The sequence below is a fragment of the Cyprinus carpio genome, chromosome B1 (genome assembly GCF_018340385.1).
Source record: "Cyprinus carpio isolate SPL01 chromosome B1, ASM1834038v1, whole genome shotgun sequence".
NCBI lineage: Eukaryota > Metazoa > Chordata > Actinopteri > Cypriniformes > Cyprinidae > Cyprinus > Cyprinus carpio.
Genome location: NC_056597.1, coordinates 24,345,598 through 24,372,703, shown reverse-complemented (window position 1 = coordinate 24,372,703; position 27,106 = coordinate 24,345,598). Strand labels below are relative to the sequence as shown.

Sequence of the window (27,106 nt, the reverse complement as noted above, 5' to 3'; positions counted from 1 at the left end):
AGCGCAAAGGGGCAGGACTCTCTCTCTTTCTCTCTCTCTCTCTTTCTCTCTCTGGTGCTTTTAAGAGGAAACTTTGTGTTTTGTTCTCCAAGTTCACTTTAGTTCTCGCTCCTCTCTCATCCTGCCTTCATGCGTTTATTTCCGTGACGCGTGAGATGCGCACCGGGACTCATGGATCAGTCCAGCTCCAATTCGTTTTAAAGCTGCGTTTCGGATCGTAATGTTTCCAAAAGTTTTCTGCACCGGACTGAACTACATGGAATAATGTGGCGGATCATTTTGCTGTGTTGCGCTCTGGAGGGTTCCGTTGCGTTCCGTCCACCTGCGAACGCGTCTCTTCTCGCACCTGTCCGCGGCGTCGTGCGCACTGTGGACCGGATTTATCACGGAGGAGGAAAAGCCGGTTATCTTCTCTACATAGACGAGCAGCGCTTTCAGCTGGATATGGAGCGGGATGAGTCTATACTGTCTCATCACTTCGGTTTGAACGCAGACGCGCCGCCGCGTCGGGAATGCGTTTACCGCGGCACCGTCAACTCAAACGCGGAGTCGCTTGCGCTCTTCAATCTGTGCGGCGGCGGACTCGACGGGTTTTTCGCAGTGGATGACGCGCGGTACACTGTCACGCCGCTCACCCGAGCCGACGCGACGCGCGCTCTCCACTATTACACGCGCGAGAGCTTCGGTTTCGAAGCGATGCCCGCGCGGCACAGCTGCGGCACGCGCGACCGCAAAGCGCGGAACGCGCGTAGGCAGTTCGCGAAGCGCGACGCGCTGACGCGACGCAAGCGCTCTGTGTCCCGCGCGCGGCACGTGGAGCTGCTGCTGGTCGCGGACGCATCCATGACGAAGAAGTACGGGAAGGACCTGCACCATTACCTGTTGACGCTCGCGTCCATCGCGTCCAAACTCTACGGCCACGCCAGCATCGAGAACCCCATCCGCCTGTCGGTGGTTAAAGTCGCGATCCTGTCCGAGAACGAGAAGGGCATCGAGGTGTCCAAGAACGCCGCCGCGACGCTCAAGAGCTTCTGTAAATGGCAGAATCAGCAGAACCCTCTGGATGACGATCATCAGCATCACCACGACGCGGCGATCCTCTTCACCAGGCAGGTAAAAACAGAAACGCGCAGCAGCCTTGGAGAACTCTGTTTACATTGTGAGTGATGGAGGGACACACACGGCGTTCTAGTCAACTGCTTACACACACTGAGCCTCTTTTTTTTTTCAAAACTTTACACAAAATGCAAAATGCATCACATCTCTCTTGCAAAATGAAGCACTGCATTCTAAATACCACAAACACATCTCAGAAGCAAACATTTGCAAACACCAATTGTGGGACAAGTAAAGATTTCGTGTGTAAACAGTTGAAAAAAAAACTGTAATACCATGGTATTCCACCACTGTACCAGAGCAACCTACTACTGTAAGGTCATTTACAGTTTTTTTTAACTGCTGACACTCAAAACAGTAGAAGCACACACCAAATCTGCAAAACCATACACTAATTCTCAGCCTTTGACTCAGTTTTCCATTTCATAATTCACTTTGGAATATTCCTTGGGAATATCTTTAGCAGGAATATCATATCAAATATCAAAAAAGGAATGTCATTAGCTTTTTCAAGTTTTGATTATATTTATTTATTTATTTATTTATTTATTTATTTATTTTTGCATTTGATAATTTTTAATATCATCAAATAATAAGCTTTTTTTTATTTAAGTAGCAATTATTTTAATAGAAACTTTTTAGTATTATTGTATTAATTGCATTTTTAGTATTCTAATTATATTTTATTATAGTGAAATATATTTTGTTTAGCATGGTAATTAAGTGTTTTTTATTTTTAATATAATTAAATTGTGTTTTTAGCATTTTTATTGTTTAATTTATTTTAATAAAATTAAATATTTTTGTGTTTTTAGCATTTTAACTAAGCTTGTATTATTTTTAATAAAATTCATTTTCATTCTAGCATTTTAATTGTTTAAATTATTTAATTGTAATTTAATATTTTTGTGCTTTTAGCATTTTAATTAAGTTTAGACTACTTAACATAATTCACTAATTCAAAGTCATCCTTTGGCCCCGCCCCCTGATCTAGACATGATGATGCTACACATACAAAAAAACACCATAATACTATTTGGGAAGTGCCTTGTAGCACCATATAAATGGTACAGTACATGAATTTCATTACCAAGGTGCGTGTGTGTGTGTGTGTGTGTGTGTGTGTGTGTGTGTGTGTGTGTGTGTGTGTGTGTGTGTGTGTGTGTGTGTGTGTGTGTGTGACCAGGTCAGCTGGATCCGATCATGTGTAAATTATACTGTGGGAATGTCAGTCTCTCTCCCTTCCCGTTCCACAGTGAACTGTAAAATTATTTCCTTTGTTGCTGTTTTTCTAGGCAGGCGTCTTTGGTCCCCTGACTAGTGAGTGTCTTCATACAGTGTGTGTCTGTGCACATTCCTCACACGAGACGCTCTCGAGATCTGAGTGCCATGAGCCGCAGCAGAGAGCTGTCCCGGGCTGGAGACCACACTGGTTTCGCCCCTCACAGATCCCACAGTAAAGCGCAGGCTCCGTGCCGCTCGCTCAAACACCGCGCTTGTGGTTTGGAGCTTGTCTTGTTTCCAGACGAGGCTTGTGGTGCATGTAAGTCATGCAAGGTCTTGTTCACTGGAGCACTTAAAGTGCCAAAATCCTGCACTTCATCTGTAACTTTGTCTTGTTTTTTAGTAAAACTATCTAAACATCCTTAAAACCAGATCATATTGCACGGAAAGCAAGCTTTCAGATGTTATCCTGATTATCTTTTCAGCTATTTATTTAGCTCTTATTTTCATATAGTTTAACTTCATGTACTAAAGTCATTTCAACAAAAACTGAAATAAAAATTCTAAAAAAATTCTAAAGACTTTTAAAATAAAATTTTAATTTATTATTAATTTATTTTTTTGTGCTGAGGTAATAACTAAAACTAAAAGTAAAATAAAAATGTATTTAAAAAATAAAAATAATAATGACAAAATGCACAACATAATCACTTAAACTTTGAGTAAAATGACATTGAAAATACAAAAATATAAATAAATTGTGTATTTAAAAACCTATAATAGTTTCCCATTGTTTTTAGCATTTTCATTGTTTAATTTATTTTAATAAAATTTAATATTTTTTGTGTTTTTAGCATTTTAACTAAGCTTGTATTATTTTTAATAAAATTCATTTTCATTTTTAGCATTTTAATTGTTTAAATTATTTAATTGTAATTACATTTTTTGTGCTTTTAGCATTTTAATTAAGTTTAGACTACTTAACATTATTCACTAATTCAAAAATAGCAATGATGTGAACTAATTATACATTTATTGCATTTTTAACTATTTTTAATCTGTTAATGCTAATTTATAAACATACTTGTGTTTTTGTTTTTTTTTCATATTACATTATTGTTAATTTATACAACTTAAAATGTTAAAGATATACATGTATGCATAAATTCCCATTACCTTGATTAATGTATGCTTTTAAAAGTATTGATAATGCATTAATTAAAGTTAACAAACCTTATTCTAAAGTGTTATCAAGAAATCTTGTTTTGCGTGATGTTTACATCCATAGTTTTAAAGGAATAGTTTACACAAAACTGAAAATGTGCTCATCCCAGATAAGGATGAGTTTGTTTCTTCATCAGGTTTGTAGAAATGCAGCACTGCATCAGTGTCTCAGCAATGGATGTTCTGCAGTGAATGGGTGCCATCAGAATGAGAGTCCAAACAGCTGATAAAAACATCACAATAATCCACAAGTAATCCACAGCACTCCAGTCCATCAGTGAACATCTGGAGAAGACAAAAGATGAAACAAATCCAGCATTAAGACGCTTTTAACTCAAATACGAGTCTATAATCCATAATAACACATCCTCCAGTGAAAAAGTGCATCTCCTGTTGTCTCTCACATTAAAATCCAGTCACATATTAGTTTAGAGCTGTTTAAACGCTGCTTGATCTGTGCAGATTTCTCTCCTGATTCACACCAGAACACTTTTTCACTGGAGGAAGTGTTATTATGGATTATAGACTCTATGTATTTTAGTTAAAAACATCTTAATGCTGGATGTGTTTCATCTTTTGTCTTCTCCAGATGTTAACTGATGGACTGGAGTGCTGTGGATTACTTGTGGATTATTGTGATGTTTTTATCAGCCATTTGGACTCTCATTCTGACGGCACCCATTCACTGCAGAGCATCCATTGCTGAGACACTGATGCAATGACATATTTCACCACATGTGTTCCAATGAAGAAACTTTTCATTTTTGGCTGAACTATTCCTCTAACTATGTGACTAATTCCTCTAGCAGACCGGCATTCACTCCCTGGTGCCCTCGGTTGGCATCTGTAATTCCGCTGACGTCGTTTTCCTCTCATAAGAGCCACCACACCAGATTCCACAGAGACATAGCTTCTGTTGGCAGCGGTGTCTTTCCTCTGGCAGAGTGGAGTCTGACACACCTGGTGGCGTACAGTGTGTGTGTGTGTGTGTGTGTGTGTTTAAGAGTGTGTGGTTGTGAAGTACACCATGTCAACAAGCCATGATGGGCAACAGAATCCCACAGACACCCACTGAGAGCTCTGAACCGCCGCCAAACCCAAACACAAAGAAATGAAACAACCGAAGCATCATTTCCCCTCTGCTGCTGCTGCACAGTTCTCAAAGCCTCCTCTGCCTCATGACTAACACTGATTTAATTTTATATTTACTGAGCACAGCTCATCCAAAAATAAGAATCTGTCATCATTTTGTTTAAAACCTGTATGACTTTCGTTCGTCTGTGAAACACAAAAGAAGAAGTTTAGCAGAATGTTCATGCTGCTATCTTCTAAACAGCATCGTAAAATAGCCCATGCTACTTATGCATTATATTCTAAGTGAAGTCGTATGATGCTCTCAAAGAAGAAATGGACTGAAATTTAAGTCATTGCTCACTAATAACCTTCTTTGCAATAGCTGATAAATGTTGCGTTCAAGATACAACCCAGGTAACAAATTTAGGTTATAAAAACATTGTGGGAACTTGGCATCTGCGCTTGGCAGATGCTTTCATTCATTCAGGTATGCATTTGTTCAGTTCATGCATTCCCTGGGAAATGAAGGGCCTCATTGGGAATACATGCAACCTACAATTTTGCAAAAAAAATGTACCTATACATGCAGTTCACTGCAGTTTGCAAATGAATACATTTTAATGTTTGCATCACATAACCAGCTCCGTGTGTGCAGCTTTTCTGGTGTAAGCTTGCTCGGTAGCGCACCCGGCAAGCTTAAATTGCATGGTTGCAAATGTGTTTTTATCTCACATTTGTTTCGTTAACAGCATCGACTCATTTTAAAGTTGCAGGTAGGTTATTTTCAAACGCGATACAGTGTTAACCTTTTAGCGGCACCCACCAGATATTTCATTTCTGAACCAACGCGATATAAACGACAACCAATGCAATAAAGCATTGTCAGATTCATATTAATAGGTTTCAGATCAAACTGAAGGTGCTTTTAGTGCAACTGGCTGGACATTTAAATGTGCAAGAAGCAACATGGTATCATTTTACAGGCATGTTTTTCCAATGAACCCAAGTAGGAAATGTTGCTAGAACCAAATGTTATTTTAGTATTGATATACTATTATAGTATACTATTATAGATTTTATTTGTATATTTTTATTTTCCTTTATGTTAAAGTTTTAGTTATTTTTGTTCTGTTTATGTCAGTTGTCTTAGTATTTCATATATTTTTTTAAATATAGTTTTTATTATGTTTAAGGTTTTGTTTTATTTTTGTCCTTTTAGTTGAACTGAACAAAAATGAGAAAGGTTGCCACAGCAAATTGCTGAAATAAAATAAGTTTTATTTTATTCAGTTTATTATTAAACATTCAGATAATGTTTGGGTGAGTAAATGCAGAAGAATAATTTTTTTTTTTTTTTTTTTTGGTTGAACAATGTTATAGAGTGAACTGAATGAGGCCGCACATGTTAATATTAGTCTTTTTCTGATTTAATATGAATCGATCTGACTTGCCGCTGTAATGTTGTGTTCTTCATCTGACCCTGAAGCACAAAATTCGCAGAAAGCCTTTCCAGTCAAATACTGTATTCATCAACACTGTCGGGACGTCTGGGGACATGAATGATGCCTCCAAAACACGTGATCCCCATCACACTGACAGAACACTCACTATTACTAGCTGTTGGAAAGTCAATGTCTATATTATGTGAATTGTTGAAATGAAGTCATGCAGCTTCATTTTTAATGAGATTTTTTCACACACACACACACACACACACACACACACACACACACTATTTACTGTACTGTACTGTACACACACACACAGAAATACTGCACACACACACACACACACTACAGACACACACACTATGTACTGCACACACACACTATGTACTGAACACACACACACACACACTATGTACTGTACTATACACACACACAGACATACTGCACACACACACACACACACAGACACACACACTATGTACTGCACACACACTATGTACTGAACACACACACACACTATGCACTGAACACACACACACTATGCACTGAACACACACACACACACTATGTACTGCACACACACACTATGGACTGAACACACACACACACACACACACACACACACTATGGACTGAACACACACACTATGCACTAAACACACACACACACACACACACACACTATGGACTGAACACACACACACACACACTATGTACTGCACACACACACACTATGCACTAAACACACACACACACACACACACACACACACACTATGTACTGTACTGTACACACACACACACACACATACTGCACACACACACACACACACACACAGACACACACACTATGTACTGAACACACACACTATGCACTGAACACACAAACACACTATGAACTGAACACACACACACACTATGTACTGCACACACACACACACACACAATGTACTGCACACACACACTATGTACTGCACACACACACACACACACACACACACACACACTATGCACTGAACACACACACACACACACACTATGTACTGCACACACACACACTATGTACTGTACTGTACATACACACACACACTATGTACTGCACACACACACACACACACTATACACTGAACACACACACACACTATACACTGAACACACAGAGGGTGTATGAATGCGTACAGACAGAGTAAATACTGTAGTGTTTGTTCAGGAGTGTGAGAGAGAGTTTGTGCATGTTGTTGGTGATCACGCGTGTGTCTCTAATGTCTCCTGCTGTGATTTCTGACGTATGTGGCAGTGTGTTTTGTAGCGTCTGTCTGTCTGGGGCATTTCACACGTCTTCAGCCGCTATACATTGACAGTTCACTGAAAACCTCCGAGAGATTCTGGACGCTGTGAATCCATCCGTCTGCGTCCCGCTGTCCCAAATCCTTACGATCCGTGCCAGCGTTGAGTAGCAACAGCCTGCGATCGGATCCGGCCTCTGCCGAGAAACTCAGTAGGATGAAGAATCTGTTTTTGACACAAGAGGAGCTGATATACTGAATATTGTTTTGTTTGAGCAAACTGTTGATTTCAGAGATTTTCAGGAGATTTTTTTTATGTTAGAGGAATTATGTTGTTTGATCCCATACAGCAAAAGATATATATATATATATATATATATATATATATATATATATATATATATATAGATAGATAGATAGATAGATAGATATATAGATATAGATATAGATATAGATATATATATAGATATGTATCAAAATATATTTATGTAAATATATTTTCTGGCGATATATTTTTTGAAAATATTTTAAGAATATAAATATAGTTTTATAAGCATTTAAAAATATATTTTGCCCTCCATATATTTCAGTCCAAGAAAATAAATTCACTTCAGGGTTTAGTTAACTATAACTAAAACTCAAACCATAAAAAAAAAAAATGTTAACTGAAATAGAATAAAATACAAAACAATTATTTTATTTCACCTATTTGACAAGATTTCACATTTTCATTTACTTTAACTTGACAAAAATAATTAAAATTAAAACTGAAATAAATTGAATAAAGACATATAAAAACTATATATATATATATATATATATATATATATATATATATATATATATATATATATTATAAACAGAAAAATAATAAAAATTACAAAAACACAACAAAATTTTAACTAAAATTAACACGAAAACACGAAATATATTCAAAATATTAACAAACAACAAAAACTAATAAAAAATGACAAAAATCAAAAAATACTACAACTTTAAAATTAAAATCTAGTTTAAAATATTAACAAAAACTATAATATTATCTCAATCATGCTAAAATAACACTGAATATGTCACATTTGAAGAAAAACTTGGGTGAAACATTAAACAAATGTTTTGGGAATGTGTTTTCTTGCCTCTGAAATATGTTTTGAAATATATTTTGGTATATGAAGGTTGAAACTGATTTTTTTTTTTTATTTTTTTTTTTTACATATTAACAAAAACAGAATACATTTAAAAAATAATTTTCCCAAAAAAAAAGAATATTTTTAATTAATTTTCTTAAAAACAGATAACTCTGTTTTTATTCATTTTTATAAATCATCTTTTTATTGTGTTAGCTGTATTTTTTTAGTTATTATTATTTAATCCAAACGACCCAACTTGATATATATTAATTGGAATGCAGGATTAAAAAAAATATATATAATAATTTTAAAAATGGAGTTATCTGTTTTTGCAAATGAACTCTTCATTTTTGGCTGTATGGGATCCTTCTCAGTTTGTAGATCCAAACAGGCCAGACATGCGACTGAAGCTCTTGACTCAGATCAGTGCTGATGTTCGTCTCGTCGCTGATGTTCGTGTGAGAGCTGACCTCAGATCAGCCACATCTGGCCCTGAAACGCCCCGTAAATCAGAAGCAGGTGACAGAAACTCGCGGCGCTGGAGAATCAAATATCAGAGCGGTCTGCTCTTCCTCTGTCTGCGTCCACATGTTTGCTTGCGAGAGGCGTCTGGATGTCAGCGTTCCTGTGTGTTTGTGTGTGAGCTGATGTTCTGGACTTTAGTGATTTTTTTAGTAAATGCATCTTGACATCATTATAAAATCCTGAGATGATTATAAGAGAATAGCTCTGAAAATGCCATTTTTTCCTGTTTTTCTTCTCTTTTTTTTAAAGTTGAGATGATCTTCACTTCTGTGTTGTGACGTATAGTCAAGCATAATGGATTATCGAAAAAGAAAAATGTTTAGGACAGGAACTTGGAGCACCAGAGAGAAATTCGTCTTTTAACTGGAAGATTCAGTTATGATATTTTGATGAAACATTACAAGGTCAAAACATTTTTTAAAAAAGAAACATGCATGAATGAATCGTTCACAGTAAGATCTACAGCATGCATTTAGAAAACAGAAGAATTTTCATTTCAAGCTGACTTTAATCATAAATCCAACAAAATAAGGAATTTTTTTTTCAGTGCGTGCATGCATCTCTCCATCTGAACTGTTGTTGTAATTTTCCCTCAATATTTTCCTCATTTTCCGGCTCTTGCTTTGCCAACATATTTCCCTGGTATCCTCAGGCAGGAATTCCTCAGAATATCTGTCCATATCCAGTTGCTCTGTTCATGTGAAAACTCAGAGAACAACAGGGGAATGATGTTTTTCTGAGCAAAACTTCAGAGCAGTGAAAACACGCTCAGGACGGCCAGTGAATGTCTGTGCTGCTGCTGATGCTCTGAAAGTGTTGAATCAAATGCTGCAAATTACTCATAAAGTAGTTTTAAAGTAGCTGAATTACAGGCAAGCTACTCATTGAAAGAGTTTTCAGACAGATTCAGTCTGACTCGAGGGTTTTCATTCGAATGAAAGTCTGCTTGTGTGTGCAGGATCTGTGCGGTCATCACTCGTGTGATACTCTCGGTATGGCTGATGTGGGAACTGTGTGTTCACCGGAGCGGAGCTGTGCAATCATCGAGGACGACGGGCTTCACGCCGCCTTCACCGTGGCACATGAGATCGGTACACACACACACACACACACACAAACATGTTTGTTTTTGTGAAAAGTGGGGACATCCTATAGGCATAATGGTTTTTATACTGTACAAACTGTATATTCTATTGCCCTACACCAACCCTACCCCTTACAGGAAACTTTGTGCATTTTTACTTTCTCAGAAAAACTCATTCTGTATGGTTTGCGTATGGTAAGCGTTTTGACATAGGTTATGTCCTCATAAGTCACCCTCTCCTTGTAATACCTGTGTCATACCCATGTCATTATACAAAGTTGTGTCCTGATATGTCACAAAAACATGCACACACTCTCACACAGACTCACACACACACAAACACACACAAACACACACTCTCACACAGACTCACACACACACGTGCGCTCTCACACACGCTGATGACATCACTTCCTGTTTGTGTGTGTATCTCAGGGCACCTGCTGGGTCTGTCCCATGACGACTCTAAGTTCTGTGAGGAGCGTTTTGGCTCCAGTGAAGACAAGCGGCTGATGTCGTCCATCCTGACCTCCATCGACGCGTCCAAACCCTGGAGCCGCTGCACCTCTGCCACCATCACTGACTTCTTCGATGACGGAAATGGTGAGAAACACTCATGCCCACACATAAACTCGAGCAGGTTTTTAATTCAGGTCATTGCAGATTTTATCAAACATCACAGAAATAAATTACAGTTTAACAGATATTCACATAGAGAACAGCTGTTTTATTTGACAGTTTTTACTGTATTTTTGATCAAATGAATGCAGCCTTGGTGAGCAGAAGAGACTGCTTTCCCAAACATTAAAAAATCCTAGTTTTTTGTAACTTGTGAGCAGTGCTGTAGCTCTATAATGTTGCTGTGTTGTGTGCAGCGGAGTGTCTGCTGGACGCTCCTCGTCTGCCTCTCTTGGGTCCAGAGGAGCTGCCGGGTCAGAGATACGATGCGGTCCAGCAGTGCCGCCTGGCCTTCGGACCGGAGTACACCGTGTGTCCCGGGATGGACGTGTGCGCGCGTCTGTGGTGCGCCGTCATCAGGAAGGGACAGATGGTGTGTCTGACCAAGAAGCTTCCGGCCGTGGAGGGAACGCCGTGTGGGAAGGGCCGGATCTGTCTTCAGGGGAAATGTGTGGACAAAACCCGAAAGAGACACTACTCGGTAAGAGCAGAGATTCGAGCAAATGACGTGTTTGTCTTCATAATCTTTCACTGAAACGCCTTGCTTTTTGGGTGACGTCTCAGTTCCACACTACAGAGTTTTCTCATTGAATAACTGTTTCACTCTGCAGCGAGCACATCATGTTACTGAAACAGACTGCACATTGCATTTCATGTTGACTAGTTTATTTTCCATGCTGGTTTATGTTGATCAGTAGGGGTGTAACGGTACATGCATTCATACTGAAAATTTCGGTATGGGTCTTTCGGTTTGGTACGCATGTGTACTGAACAAATCATTCAACTTTTTCAGGAAATTCAGACAGTAAATGGTGCTCTTTGATGAGGCGCGGCAGAGCGCTGTTCAGTTCTAACAGCAGTGCGGAGCGCAATCAACCCTTTCATCTTCTAGTTTTAATGAGAAATAAACATGAATGAACATCTCATGCCTCATGGAATCACACAATCAGTGTTTCATGATGTGAGAGACTGATAAAGTCATTCAGAATATTATTACTTCAAGTTATTGCTGCTAAAAGTGGATCTACAAGCAATTTAATCATTTTCGTCCTAACTTTGTCACACATGGCTTTTCCATCTTAGCTTTATTTTTTTTAAAGGGGTCGTATGATGCTGCTAAAAAGAACCTTATTTTGTGTATTTGGTGTAATGCAATGTGTTTATGCGGTTTAAGGTTCAAAAAACACATTATTTTCCACATACTGTACATTATTTTTCTCCTCTATGCCCCGGCTTCTGAAATGCGTAGATTTTTATAAAGTTCATCGGTCTGAAAAGCGAGGTGTGCCCTGATTGGCCAGCTATTCAGTGTGTTGTGATTGGCCGAATGCCTCAAGCATGTGATGGAAATGTCACGCCCCTCACATACTGTGATGCGTGTCCCAGCAGCACGAGTCTCAGTCCAGCTGCTCCGCTCGTGCACATGCCGTCATCGCTTCTCTTTCAGCAGTTCAGTCAATGTACTGTTAGGAGTAACTGAATAACTCGGGACACTGGTTTATTTCGCGTCAGAGGGAGTGTAAGGCACATTTATAAACCGAATAACTTATTTGTGGATTAGTGCGTAAAGTAGTTTCGCTTTCACAACGAAACACACAGCATCTCCACAACATGGCAGCTGCGGCAACAGAGAGAATAAAAGGTACGCCTTCTTTCTTTGTGTGAACATCTGGGTGGGATTATGCAAATCTTCCCACATAGTGACGTACAGATGTGGGGCGTGTTAGAACGAGCCGTTTCAGGAGGGTGTGGACGAGTCTTTTATAAAGAATATCTCTTTGGGTTTGAGACGTTAGTCTTTGTAACTTTACAGATCTTCTTTATGCACCAAGAGCTTGTAACACTCCAAAGAGAAAGGAAAAATCTTATGACCCCTTTAAATAAATAATGACACAGTGTGATATGTCATGTGTTGTTGTTTATCTGAGGTTTTATTTTCACAATTTTAAGGCCTGCCAAGGACCAGATAATTTTTTTTATTATGTCCTAATACAGAAAATCTGTATCATTTGGGAACAAATCATTATATATATATAAAGCTTAAATATTATTAATTTTTAAATAGAATTGTATTTTTATGTATGTCATGTTTTGAATTCATTTACTGAATTATTTGTATTAATGTTTTGAATTTATTAATGTTTTATCAATATTTTATATTCTTTTTTTTTATTTTTATAAAATTGTATTTCTTTGTCAGTTTACTAGTTCTTGTTGTTTTAAAAAAATATATTTCTTTTTATTTAAATGTATTTCAATTAGTTGCTTAGGAAAAATTTTCAATTTTCAAAGTTTTTCATCTAATATTTTATTTGTATTTTATTTCGGCTTTATTTCAATGTTTTTAATAGTTGTATTTTTAGTTAACAATCCTGTGCTGCTCATAGTCTGCTCTTTCTGAGGAAACTGGTGAACTGAGGACATCAGAGACCTGAGTTTGTGCTGTGGTGTATTTAAATAACTTGCTCTCGTTTGTTTGTCCGTCTGAACCGCACCCATGTTCATCTGGTTTGCAGTGTTTCTCGGGGCTTCACGTGATCCATCTCTCTCACCGCTGTCTCCTTCACATAATAAACATCAGATCTCCTCTTTCAGAGCACTTTCTCCGGCTCTGAGGAGCGTGTCAGCGGCTCTTTAACATCTCTCTCTCATCATCTTCTCTAAGACTCCTGCGCTCCATCATCAGTCTCTCTCTCTGCTGCTTTCTCTCTCACTTCATCATCATATTCATCCCTCTTCAACATTTCAGCACAACCATCTTCAGATGTTCACCTTAACAATAACATCTACATAGTGTTCACTAGTGCTTTAGGGTCGGTAGGATTTTTAATGTTTTTAAGTCTCTTTTGCTCGCCAAAGCTGCATTTTTCTGATCAAAAGTACAGTAAAAATTCTGAAATATTATTATGATGTAAAACAGCTGTTTTCTATGTGAATCTCTGTTAAACTGTAATGTATTTCTGTGATGCGCAGCTGTATTTTCAGCATCATTACTCCAGTCTTCAGTGTCACATGATCTTCAGAAATCATTCTAATATGATGATTTGCTGCTCAAGAAACATTTCTGATTATTATCAATGTTGAACACAGTTGTGCTGCACAATATTTTTGTGGAAACTGTGATACATTTTATTTTTCAGGATTCACAGATGAATAGAAAGTTCAGAAGAACAGCATTTATTTGAAACAGAAATCTTTTACTGTCACTTTTGATCAATTTAATGTGTCCATGATGAATAAAAGTATCATTTTCTTTAAAAAAAAAAAAAATCTTACGGACCCCAAACTGGGATTTTATTATATATATTTAGCACAGTTTTTGTCAGCAGCTCAGAGTGTCAGACATGTGAATCTGAATCTCCCAACACTATTATCCTCGTGCATCTCGCTGTTCTGACTTAACTAGATTAGAATCAAACACATTTAACCAGCAGGAATTTCCCATGCTCTCGTCTGGACGGTATTTTTATCCGCTTCTCAGAAGTGTTTTAGAGGCGATGGACAATGTTGCTGTTGTTCGAGCATCTCTTCATGTGTGTCTCTCTCTCTCACACACACACACACCCTTCCTCTCGCTGAATGTCCAGCGTTCAGGTCTCGCACTTATTTTTGGCTAGGAGCTTGTTTATTGCGGGCCGGTGAATGGATGGACACACACCTTCACATTTCCACAGCGCGGCCCATTCATGTTTAAAGATTCTGTGTATCTTTAGTTAGATGCATTTACATTGTGACTGTGCCTCAAATGCAATCAACAGAAACTGTCAATCAGCAGAAAATGTCAGTGTGTTTTCTGCTCGTCATTAATCGATGTCTGATTATCTCCTGTCAGACGTCGAATCACGGCAGCTGGAGCTCCTGGGGTCCGTGGGGTTCGTGTTCTCGAACGTGTGGCGGCGGAGTCCAGTTTGCACATCGTCTCTGTAACAACCCTCCTCCCCGAAACAACGGCCGCTACTGCACCGGGAAGAGAGCCATCTACCGCTCCTGCAGCGTCACGCCGTGCCCTTCATCCAGTGAGTGTCAAACACACACGCATGCACAGATAAAGCATGCTCACAGAAGAAAACACATGCACGCACATCCCTGATAGATACCACAATCCCAGAATGCATTGCAATAAATTCAGTCAAAAGGTTTTATCAAATATTATACCGTGAAGAGAAATATTAAGTAGGTAGCTAACACATTACATCAAGACCCTGCAGCACAAAAGCAGTCTTAAGTCACTGGAGTATATTTGTAGCAATAGACAACAATACATTGTATGGGTCAAAATTATACAATTTTCTTTTATGCCAAAAATCATTATGATATTAAGTAAAGATCATGTTCTATGAAGATCATTTCCTACCGTAAATATATCAAAACTTAATTTTTGATTAGTAATATGCATTGCTAAAAACTTTTGAACGACTTTTGAACGACTTTAAAGATGATTTTCTCAATATTTAGATGTTTTTGCACCATTGATTTTTACTAATACTTTTTAAATTGTTCTGCAGTCTGATATAAATGTTTTATAACATACAGTTTTAAATTCAAAACCAATGTTGTCACTAAAACTAAATGAAATTTAATTGATTAGTTAATTGAAATAAAACTAAGATAAAATATTAATATTAAATTAAAACTTAAACAAAATTAAGTAAACAAAATGCAACAAACTGAAATAAAATAAGCCTGTGTTACTTAAGTACTAAAATTACTAAAACCAAAACTGGAATAAAAATAAATTAAAGCTAAATATGCTTTATATAAAAAAATAAAACTAAAACTAATAAAACTGAGAAAAGCACACACAAAAAACTAAAACTTAACCTAAATCTACAATGAAAATAAATTGAAAAAAAATAAAAGCCAATTAAAACTATTAACAAATAGCATACTAATTACAGTATATATATAATAACATAATAATAATAACATTAATAATAATTATTTATTTAATATTATTGTCTTGGTTGTTGTTGCAGTTAATAATAAAGCTAAAAAATATTTAAATAAAAATAATATAATAAATTTACTCTTTCAATTATCGTGAGCTCATGAAAATGTCTTCTATAATAATTATAAAGAATTCCCTCCAGAAGCCAGCTTAAGACCAGCAAACTCTCTAAGCAGAGGATTTTTGCTACTACACAAATATGTAAATATTTTAATTTAATATTGTATTAAGGACAGCAGCAAACATTAGCTCAGTTTGTGAATTGAATATATTTGCTCTCATCTGTCTGCGTTAGGGAAGAGTTTCCGTCAGGAGCAGTGTGAGCTGCGTAACGGCCCTCAGACGGACCCTAAAGGAGTGAAGACCTTCGTGGAATGGGTGCCGAAGTTTGCCGGCGTGCTTCCCAAAGACATGTGCAAACTCACCTGTAGGGCCAAAGGGACGGGATACTACGTGGTGTTCTCACAGCGGGTAAAGGAGTCACAGAGCTCTCAAAACACTTACAAACTGACTCAACATACTGAATGATTTGCATCCTTTCGACATGATATTATAGAAATGCCATACTGTTCTCTGAAGTGTCACATGGTGCTTCAAACCCAGCTAACAGGAAACGTTCTCAAAAAGTTATGAACAGATGTGCTTACAGTTACGTTAATAATATTCTCAAACGTTAGCACAAAAACATAGTTTACAGATCTGTTCAAGGAATGATTTTTGTAACAATTCACTTGGACATTTGTGTAACATTTTTTAAATGTATCCACTTGTTTCGGAATGTTCAGAGAACATTCGAAAGTAACAATCCCATAACATTCCCAAAATGATACAATGGAACATTCCCTTAACATTTGCATAAGGTTTTAAATGTTCATTTAGTCATTTAGCAGACGCTTTTATCCAGATGAGGACAAAAGAAGCAATTAAAACCAACAAAAGAGCAATAATTTTTTATTATAATAAAAAAAGTAGATAGAATAGAGATAGAATAGAGAACATTAGTGTTAGAGGGTCTCTTTTTTTACAAAGAAAGAAAAGTCGAAAGAATAGAGAACGTTTAGAGAATGTTTTAAAACATTTTTACAAAACTGGATGTTTTGAACATTCTTATATAACATTTTCACTTAATAACTTAATGGGAACATTAGCAAAACATTCTTAGAACATATTTTATTATGTTATGAACAAACATTCGTCCAGAAACATTAATAAAAATTTAATTCAGAGTTATCTAGTCATAGCACAAAAACATTGATACATTGTTCCTAAGATTATATTTTTTTAGTTGGATGTTTGTCTACTTTTTTTTTTCTAAATATAACATTCAAAAGAACATCCCTTAATGTTTACAAAAAGGATACAATTCCTTAAATGCTCATATAACCATTTTTAAAAACAGATGTTCAGAGAAAATTCAGAAATAATGTTTTGACTGCAAAAAAATGATTTTCTTCCTTAGTATTTTTGTCTTGTTTTCTTGTATAAATATCTACAAATTCTGGATTTAAGATTCATTTACTTGACAAGTAAAATGACTTAAAATATTTTGTCTTGTTTTCTGGAAAAATTCTCCAAATTTTGTTAGTTTTTGCTTAAAACAAGTAAAATATCTGCCAGTGGAGTAAGAAAAATAATCTTGTTTAGCCTTTGCTGGCAGATATTGTTGCTTGTTTTAAGCAAAAACCAACAAAATTTGTATAATATTTTCAGAAAACAAGTCGTTTTATTTGTCAAGTAAATTTTTAGATACTTATACTAGAAAAAAAGACATAAATACTGAGGAAGAAATATTTTTTGCAGTGTTGATAACTTAATGGGAACGTTAGCAAAGCATTCTATCAATATCATGTCCAAAAAACATGGTATTTTAGTGTTTTTTGTAAGTGATATATTTATTAAACCTTGAATATTTGTGGCATTTCTTTAGTAGCGATAGATGCAGGCCAGACAGGTTTGTGTGGGTTTTCTGCAGGTGGTTGATGGGACGGAGTGCCGGCCGTTCAGCAGTTCGGTGTGTGTGAAGGGGAAGTGCGTTCGCACCGGCTGCGACGGGATCATCGGCTCTAAACTTCAATATGACAAGTGCGGCATCTGCGGCGGCGACGGAGACAGCTGCATCAGAGTGGCTGGAAACTTCACCAAGAAGAGGTTAGAAAACACACAACTGCACACATTCCTCTTGTATGGATTTTAACCAAACCCTGAAAAACGGGGAAGTCATTAAAGAGAGGTTTTGTCAGGTTTATATCACTTCTGAGTACAAATATCTCCCTCATTTGTGGTGAAATAGTCCATAAACACACACGCTCTCTCAGACACACTGCAAAAAACATTTTCTTCCTTAATATTTATGTCGTTTTTTTTTTAAATATTACAAAAATTATGTTAGTTTTTGCCTAAAACAATTTAAAATATCTGCCAATGGGGTAAGAAAAATATATATTTTTTTATCTTATTTTTTTTACCCCATTGGCAGATATTTTTAATTGTTTTAGACAAAAACTAACAAAATTTGGATATTTTTTTTTTAGAAAACAGGACATAATATCTTAAGTCATTTTACTTGTCAAGTAAATGCATCTTGAATTAAGAATGTCTAGCTATTTGCAGTGGAAAATAAGACAAAAACAAAAAAAAGAGAAATGCTAAGTCTTGATTTCTTTTATATATTATGTGTATATGTATATTTATTATGTATATATGTATGTATGTATGTATATCAAAAATAAGTAAGCTGATCCTTTCTTCTGACACTAAGAAAGTGTTCAAAAGTTTCAAAATTAAGTGAGTTATTACTTAAAATAAGAAAAAATATTTGCCAAATGGGTAAGACTTTTTTTTTCTGATTCCATTGGCCATTCCATATTTTTCCTTGTTTTAAGCATAAATTCACTCCATGTTTGTTTAGGAAAACAAGACTTGATATCTTAAGTCATTATCTTATCTTAAGGCTTATCAAGTAAATGTATCTTGATTTTAAAGATTTTTAGATAATTGTACTGAAGAAGATAGAAAATACAAAATAAGACAAAATGACTAATAAATTCATGTGATGTTGTCTCTGTGTTCTCCAGTAAGGGCTACACAGATGTGGTGAAGGTTCCCGAGGGTTCGACGCACCTGAAGGTCAGACAGTACAAAGCCAAAGGCCAGTCGCGCTACACAGCGTATCTGGCGCTGCGTCGGCCCGGAGGAGAATACCTGCTCAACGGCAAGTTCATGATCTCCACGTCTGAGACCATCATCCCCCTCAACGGCTCCGTTCTCAACTACACCGGCTGGAGTCAGCGGGACGAGGCCCTTCACAGCATGGGCCCCGGGGCCCTTCAGGAAAGCGTGGTGGTGCAGATTCTGGCCACGGATGCTAAGAAACCACTAGACATCCGCTACAGCTTCTACATGCCTCGCAAAATGCCGCTTCCGCCGCGAACGGTCGCTGCGGCTTCGGGAACCGCCGCGGCAATGTCCTCGGCGGAGATTATGACGTTTACTACCGAGGTTCCTTCGACGACGACGATGCCCACAGGGCCACGCTGGGTGACGGGATCGTGGATGACGTGCTCCAGAACTTGCGATATGGGTTGGCAGAGTCGCACGGTGCAATGCAAGGACCCACAAGGGAAGCTGTCCAAGAGCTGCCTGCTCAGTGCCCGGCCGTCGGCCTTCAAAAACTGCCTGATTAAAAAATGTTGAGGACCCCTCAATCAGACGAACTTCCTGACTGAGCTTCGTGAAGCACGTAGACTGAACCGTTGCAGTTGCGTTCCGATCACTGTGGGATTCTGCTAGCGTTCACAATCGTGTTGCGTTGTGACTCTGGAGCTTTGGCTCTAGCCTCGAATGTGGCGATGTTTAGCCACACCCTTTTGATAAAGCCACGCCCCTTTGTTCGAATGACACGCCCCTTGAGTTCACACTGGCAGTGATTTAAACCATTTCTGTAGTGTTTGAGGCTCTGGCTTCGAATGAGTCAATGTTCAGCCACGCCCCTTTTAACAAAGCCACGCCCTCAATCCAAACAACATGCCCCTTGAGTTTTAAAAGTTTTGAAAACATTTAGAAAACTGGACATTTAAAAACATTCAGAAATAATGTTTTCATAACTTATTGGGAACATTAGCATAAAGTTCTATATCATTTACCATGTCCAAAAAAACTAAAAATGTTGAGGACCCCTCAATCAGACGAACTTTGTGAAGCATGTCGACTGAACAATCCTGTTGCATTGTGACTCGGACAAGGAGCTTTGGCTCTAGCCTTGAATGTGGTCATGTTCAGCCACGCCCTTTTGATTAAGCCACGCCCCTGTGTTCGAATGACACGCCCCTTGAGTTCACACTGGCAGTGATTTAAAGCATTTCTGTAGTGTTTGATTTTAAGATGCGTTCACATTAACCATTGATAAAATGTTATGTTCTGTTAACGTTCACATAACCAAGACAAAAAAAAAAAAACATTCAGAAACAGTGTTTTCGTAACTTAATGGGAACATTGGCATAACGTTCTGTATCAATATCATGTCCAAAAACCAAAACCCTCAATCAGATGAACTTCCTAGTTCAGCTTTGTAGAGCACATAGACTGAACCATTGCAGTTGCATTTGTTTAAATGCGATTCCGATGAATGTGGAATGCTGCTAGAGTTCAGCCACGCCCCTTTGACAAAGTCACACCCCTTCATTCAAATGACACGCCCCTTGAGTTCACACTGGCAGTGATTTAAAACATTACTGTAGTGTTTGATGTTAAGATGCGTTTATATTTACCATTGATAAAATGGAATGTAAATGTAAATGGAATTCTGCTAGCGTTTGCAATCGTGTTGCATTGTGACTCAGACAAGGAGCTTTGGCTCTAGCCTTAAATGTGGCAACTTTCAGCCACATCCCTTTAACAAAGCCACACCCACTTATCCAAAAGCCATGCCCCTTAAGCTCACACTGGCAGTGATTTAAACCACTGCCATAGAGTTTAACGTTAAGTTCCAATTTGCAGTTGCTCTGTGTAATCAAGTCATTCCAATTGGATTCCAGCGACTGCGTGAAAAAATGTAGTGTAACCCACGTAGGTTACACCTTTTTTCCATTGACCGACAGAAAACTGCTTGGTTTCAAAGTGACTTCTGTGTGAGCGGCACTTCATACATCTCTATTTTATAGACAGCAGACATTGGACCGTTTTGGTTCACGAAATTTCACTGCAATTTTGCTAATGTGACCGCAACTTCAGTAGCTGTTCTAACTTGACTGTAGGGCTGCACGAAATATATCGCATCATTTAATTTCCTTTTGATTTGTGCTTGCGTAAAAGTGCAATAATTCTGAAATCTAAAAAGGAATTTCTCAAGCGAGAACCTTTGTGGTTTTGGAGTAAAATAATCAGGAATATCAGATTACCGTGCCACCCTACTTGATTGCATTACTCAACTATATCAGTCTGCGCTCCCATTGGTCATCATCACATTATGTCACAGCTTATTTGTATAAAGCTGGACCAAGTTTACTAATCGCTGTTAGTGTGAACGTCCTGTTTAGGGTCCGATATATTTACAATTTCACCCATAAGAAATAAGCCTTGACTGCAGGAACGGAAAGGTCCATACAGAACGCTGATTTTCCAGAGTGAATCTAATAAGACTAAGACAAACGGGGAATATGACTGTTCCTGATCTCGTTTTCAGGGTTTGAGCTGATGTAGATGTGTTCGTTCCGTTCCTCTGTGCTCCCTGTTTTTTTTTTATCCGTTTGAGTCTGAAACTCCCACAACGAACTCATCTTCATTTCTTTGTTACAGAAAAACTAAACAGGGCTCTGATTTGTAAATGTGTGTATGTCAGTTTCTGTGTTCAGGGCTCAAACGATACTGTGTGCCCTTGATACTCGCAATAACGCCAGCCGATCGCTCACTCGCTCGCAGTCGCGCCGTTTACATGTTCATGGGAATGTTTCAGGTTTAAAACAAACTAAAACCTTTTTTAGAGTGAAACACTTACAGTGGACGTCTATGAGGTCAGAATTACACAGGGTTAAACAGAAATGTGAAACATGTATGTTTATTAAAGCCTGTATACTTATTGCTATGTACAGAAATGTGTGTTATTTGAACTGTAAGCCCAGCTAACAAGAAACGTTTTTAGAATGTTCTGGCGGGGTTCTTTTAAAGTTTTAAACAATTCAAAACAATTAAAGTATCTGGTCTTTAATAATGTTCTCAAAATGTAAGCACAAGAACATTTATACATCATTCATGGAATTAAAAAAAAAAAAAAAATGTTTCAGTTGGACGTTCATCTGACATTTTTTAAATGTATCTACTTGTTTCAGAACGTTCAGAGAACATTCAAAAGTAACATTCCCATAATGTTTCCAAAATTCTAAAATAGAACGTTCCCTTAACATACACATAACAATGAAAAAAAAAACATTTGAAAAACTGGACATTTTTTTAATAACACCTTATGGTAAAATTAGCACAAGGTTCTTAGAATATATTTCTGTTAGCTGGGAGACTTCTGTTCTTTGCAGATGAACTTCTGGTCATGTGTTACTGATGTAAGTGACTTTGACATGTTCTTATAATGTTGCACAGACAAGGTGACACATTTAATGTTTTTTTTTGTTGTTGTCTAGTTCAAAACAAATGTGTTTTCTAACATTCTGATACAATGTCTGGCCCCATAGACTTCCACTGTAAGTGACTGTAAACACAATCTTTAAAACTGAGGGAGGAGTTGAATGAACAGCTTGACTTGTATCGAGACCGGAACATTCCTTTGAATCATTTTTCACCTCAGTTCAACCTCACAACTTCATTTCTCAGACAGTGAAACACTTGAAGCTGAAGGAAATAATGACACGGAGTGTGTTTTCATGCTTCATCGTTGACATATGCAAACGCTCCATATGCAAAATTAGCACCACTTCGCAGATGTGTGATGTGTGTTCAGATCATTGATTCATAAGTGTGTTTTTATGAGCAGCAGAAATCAGTTTAAAGTCAACATGATTCAGCTCTATTTACTTTCGTTCATGTTCTTGCTCTTATTATATATAATATAATCTTTCATAGTAATTTGATATCATTTGACTTGATCTCATCAATTTCTAAATAAAATTAATTTACAAGTTAATGAAATGAAATGCAAAAGTCTTGCACTATTTTTTTTCTCATCGTATATCCAGTTTCAATTAGAAGTGCATCACACTACAGAGGTGCAATGCGAATGCGTTTCATGTTGACTTTAAACCTGCTGCAGTTGTTTCATTTGTGAAGTTGTTTGATTCACTTCACACAGATGCAGTAACTGAATGAACTCATGTGATTCAGGGTTTGGTACCTGAACCTTTTCCAAGATTTCATCTGTTTACTCCATGTATGCAGTACTGTTTTACCGTCTCAATGGGAAATGGCCGTTTCACTGAAAATACACAGCACTGATTTTATAATTTATTGTTTGTACAACTGGTATGTGAAAAACACAAGAAAACAGGATGAATTTATTTATTGTTACGCTCATTTTGTCTCATAAATACTATTTAACTAAGAATATGAGTGAGCAGGATAGTTCCTTTTGAAGAAAATTGTGTTTTTTTGCCATCTCCATGAATATATGTGTATATAAAACAAAGTGCTATATTTAAAAGTTTACGTTTTATCGATTCATTTGTTGCCTCACCGAGATATCCATCTAGTTGCTAATTAGTTTCTCAAATTGAATCAAAAAATTGAGTTTGGTAAAGTACATGAGAGCGGAGGATATTTCTACAGTACCATAAGCCACTTCTTCTACTGAACCTCTATTAAACACGATACTACCTACAGCACAGCGCTTTAGTAAGCATTGCTTCATCTTAAATGAGATATGAATGAGCAGTCTTGCTGTAAGACTAAACTAGAAGACTAGAGTTTATTTTGAGAGCAAACAGGAGTTGTCACACTTTTTATTCCAGTAAAGATTCCTCAGTTATCATTTCTAAATAGACACCAACCACCAAAAACTAGTGAACATTTCCTCAGTTATTCCCAGGAAATAAACATGCAGTTCATTTAGCACACGCTGACCCATTTGTGACCCTGCAGCACAAAAGCAGTCTTAAGTCGCTGGGGTATATTTGTAGCAATAGCCAAAAATAAATTGTGTGTCAAAATGATTGATTTTTCTTTTAAGCCAAAAATCATTAGGATATTAAGTAAAGATCATGTTCCATGAAGATATTTTGTAAATTTACTGCTGTAAATATATCAAAACTTAATTTTTGATCAGTAATATGCATTGCTTAGTACTTCATTTGGACAACTTTAAAGATGATTTTCTCAATATTTAGATTTTTTTGCACCCTCAGATTCCAGATTTTCAAATATTGTCCTATCATAACAAACCATACATCAATGGAAAGACTATTTATTCAGCTTTCAGATGATGCATAAATCTCAATTGTGAAAAATGTTCCCTTATGACTGGTTTTGTGCTCCAGGGTCACATATGGGGTAAGCTGTCACATAGGAACTTGCTGTTTATTGACACTAATTTGAAAAAGAAAAAAATATTCTTACACATCTCTATTAAAATAAATTATTGGTTTTTAATGGATTTTATGTGAAACGTAAACACTTGAACTGTTATGACACTAAACAATTCACAAAACAGCAAAAAAACAGCTTTAAATCAGATTATAGGTCAAAAAAATAGATGAAAACCAACATGCAATTTGTTGATTAAGCTGAAACACCAGCTATTTATCAAACTGCACAGATGATGGTGAAACACTGGAAATACACAGAAGCTAATAACTTCTTCAGACTATAAACTTTCTTTAATAGACTGTTTTATTAGTCCCTGGTTACTGGATGAGATCAGAAGTACTGCTCAACCAAATCACAATCATTAGACTTTAGGTCTGTAATCAGAATTCTGAGATAATATAAACTCAAACATTTAAATGCTCCACGCTCATTTTAAAGCTCTAGATTGGATGCGACCCATCTGGGTCTGTTTTTATTTCTCCTAATGACTTTTGGGAGGAACATCTGACAAAAACATGATGCTTTTTCAATAAGGAGCTTCAACCAACTCTGAGTTCTCAATTCACTGTCAGAACGGTAAGTTATTTAACTAATATTAATTTTCATGGTATTCCATGTGCAAAGGAAAAGAAAAAAGCATCTAAACATAAAGTATAAAAACATAATTCAATCAGGTAAAGCTTTAAGCATATAAAATGTTCACAGGTGTAGACTACATGACATATTAAATAAATATCATCCAGTGTCTATTTCAATGTGCAGCAGCTTTTTCCACAGTCTAATGCTCTTTTCACATAATTAAACATTGTCTAATCCAAACTGTTGCATTTCTTAATTAGAGTAATGAAATAAACATTTGACTTGAACTTAGCCAGCAGCAAGAAGACTCAAAACATAATGAAGAACAGATGAAAAGGATAGCCACAATACCAAGTATTGGAAGAATGTTAAAATCCAACAGGAAAAACAATAACTGTTGCTTTTGTGTTTGTAGGACACAAAGATGACCAAATAAATGAAACAGCTGTGGTGTCGGTTACAGCATAATATCTCAAACTACCCTTCCGTTCCATACAGTAATCAGCTTCATTTTCAAAGGGTCTGTGCTCATTAAACTACACAAAAACTCTCAGAAAGAGCATGATAGAGAGGCACGCTTTCCTTGGCGCTCTGCAAACAGTAGCCTTACTAATGTGCTCTGCATGCCTGATGTTATATAAAAACTACCATTACAGCTCAGATAAATATGCACGTGGATATAGCAAATAATCAATATAATTGTTCAAAGTTTTCTGGTCTTTGATGATGTTCTCAAAACATTATTTATACGTCCTTTGTGATTTTTTTTCTTTTAGTTGCAATATGCATGTAACTTTTTAAATGTTGCGATTTGTTTCAGAACGTTCAGTGAATGTTCAAAAGTAGCATTTCCATGATGTTTGCAAAATGATACAATAGGAGGGTTCCTTAATCTTTGCATAACCAATAAAAATCATTTTAAAGCATTACAAAACTGGACACTTTGAACATTCAGAAATATCGTTTTCAAAACTTAACAGGAACATTAGAAAAACGTATTTCAGTACGTGGCCTATGTGCTTTTAAAATACAGCAGACTTCCTGGAATATTTTTTGTAGTGCTGAAATACTTGCAGCCTACTGTAACTGTACACTAGTTTTTTGCTGCACATAATATTAACACAGACAGACTGATATGAGATTATATATGATGCTGGGGCGCCACCTGCTGTCTGACCTGCTTCAACCAAACGAGGAAAAGTTCAAACAATATTGAATCCACATAAAAACAAACATGAACTGGTCGTGCCATTTACATTCCAGTATATATTGTGTGTGTTTTTTTTATTTTATTTTATTCTTAATTATAATAAAGTTATGATGCACAGTTGACCTGTCATCATACTTTCCTCTTAAACTATTTTTTGTAGCCTACTATTTTGTATACGTAGGCTACTTGTATAATTATCATGCATGCAATTTTATTATCTAAGGCACTGCATGGAGAATTTGTACTTTTAAAATGAATCTTGAAAAAGTCCATGTCCGTATAGTATGTGGTTTGACATGACAAGGATTGAATTGTTAAGTTCTGCTTCCATCTAGTGGTTTTGTGTTGAACTTCCCAAAAATATTTTAAACACCTAGCCGGGTCCAAAAAACTTTTAAGGTGGACTGTCAACCCTCTAAACTCGAGGACTGACTGAAAGCTACTCATTAATTCATAATAAGCTGCATATGCGTGCAGATATTAGCGTATTGATTCATATATGTCACTTCTGAACCAGTATTTTTCTTTCTTAGTAAGATATTTAGCATTATTAAGCATAAAGTCTAAAGCATCTGCTTCAGAACAATGGAATCGAACTTTTCATTACACAATCAGAGTGAATCTTCATTTTAATAAGCCCACACGCCATATTCATTATGTTCCTGTAACTCTGAACACTTTGGGTTTGTTCTTGGAGAACATGTACTTTCTCCTTAAAGGGTCACTGACTAACTAAATTAAATTTGGCCCATTAAACGCGCAGGACAAACTATTTCCTCCGACACTAAGCGGTAATCCGCTCATAATGAGTTTTTGATGGAGTTTGAGTGCACACATGAAGCGTTAGGGAGCCGGTTTTGAGGAGCGGTCCACCTTAACAGCAGCGCGGCTCGGCTTTCCTCCTCAATCCGATCCGCCTGCGCCTCTTCCCCGCAGCAGAAGTTCCAGTCAGCTGCTTCCCGTCTCTTGTGAGGAGACTAGTGTCTCCTGATGTCCTCAATAACCTTGTGTTATACTGACATATTAGTGCACTTAATCTTAGTCTAGGAATGGAGTTTT

The 27,106-nt window shown here is 36.9% G+C and overlaps 1 protein-coding gene across 1 annotated transcript; it reads left to right on the top strand.

Moving 5' to 3' along the window:
- LOC109078711 (A disintegrin and metalloproteinase with thrombospondin motifs 5-like) lies at window positions 1-23,382 on the top strand. Its single transcript, XM_042717057.1, has 8 exons — window positions 1-1,113; window positions 9,984-10,116; window positions 10,545-10,712; window positions 10,985-11,268; window positions 14,620-14,803; window positions 16,031-16,206; window positions 17,708-17,883; window positions 18,810-23,382. The coding sequence occupies exons 1-8, from the start codon at window positions 265-267 to the stop codon at window positions 19,426-19,428; spliced, it is 2,589 nt and encodes an 862-aa protein (XP_042572991.1). The 5' UTR covers window positions 1-264; the 3' UTR covers window positions 19,429-23,382.
- The last annotated feature ends 3,724 nt before the right edge of the window (window positions 23,383-27,106 follow it).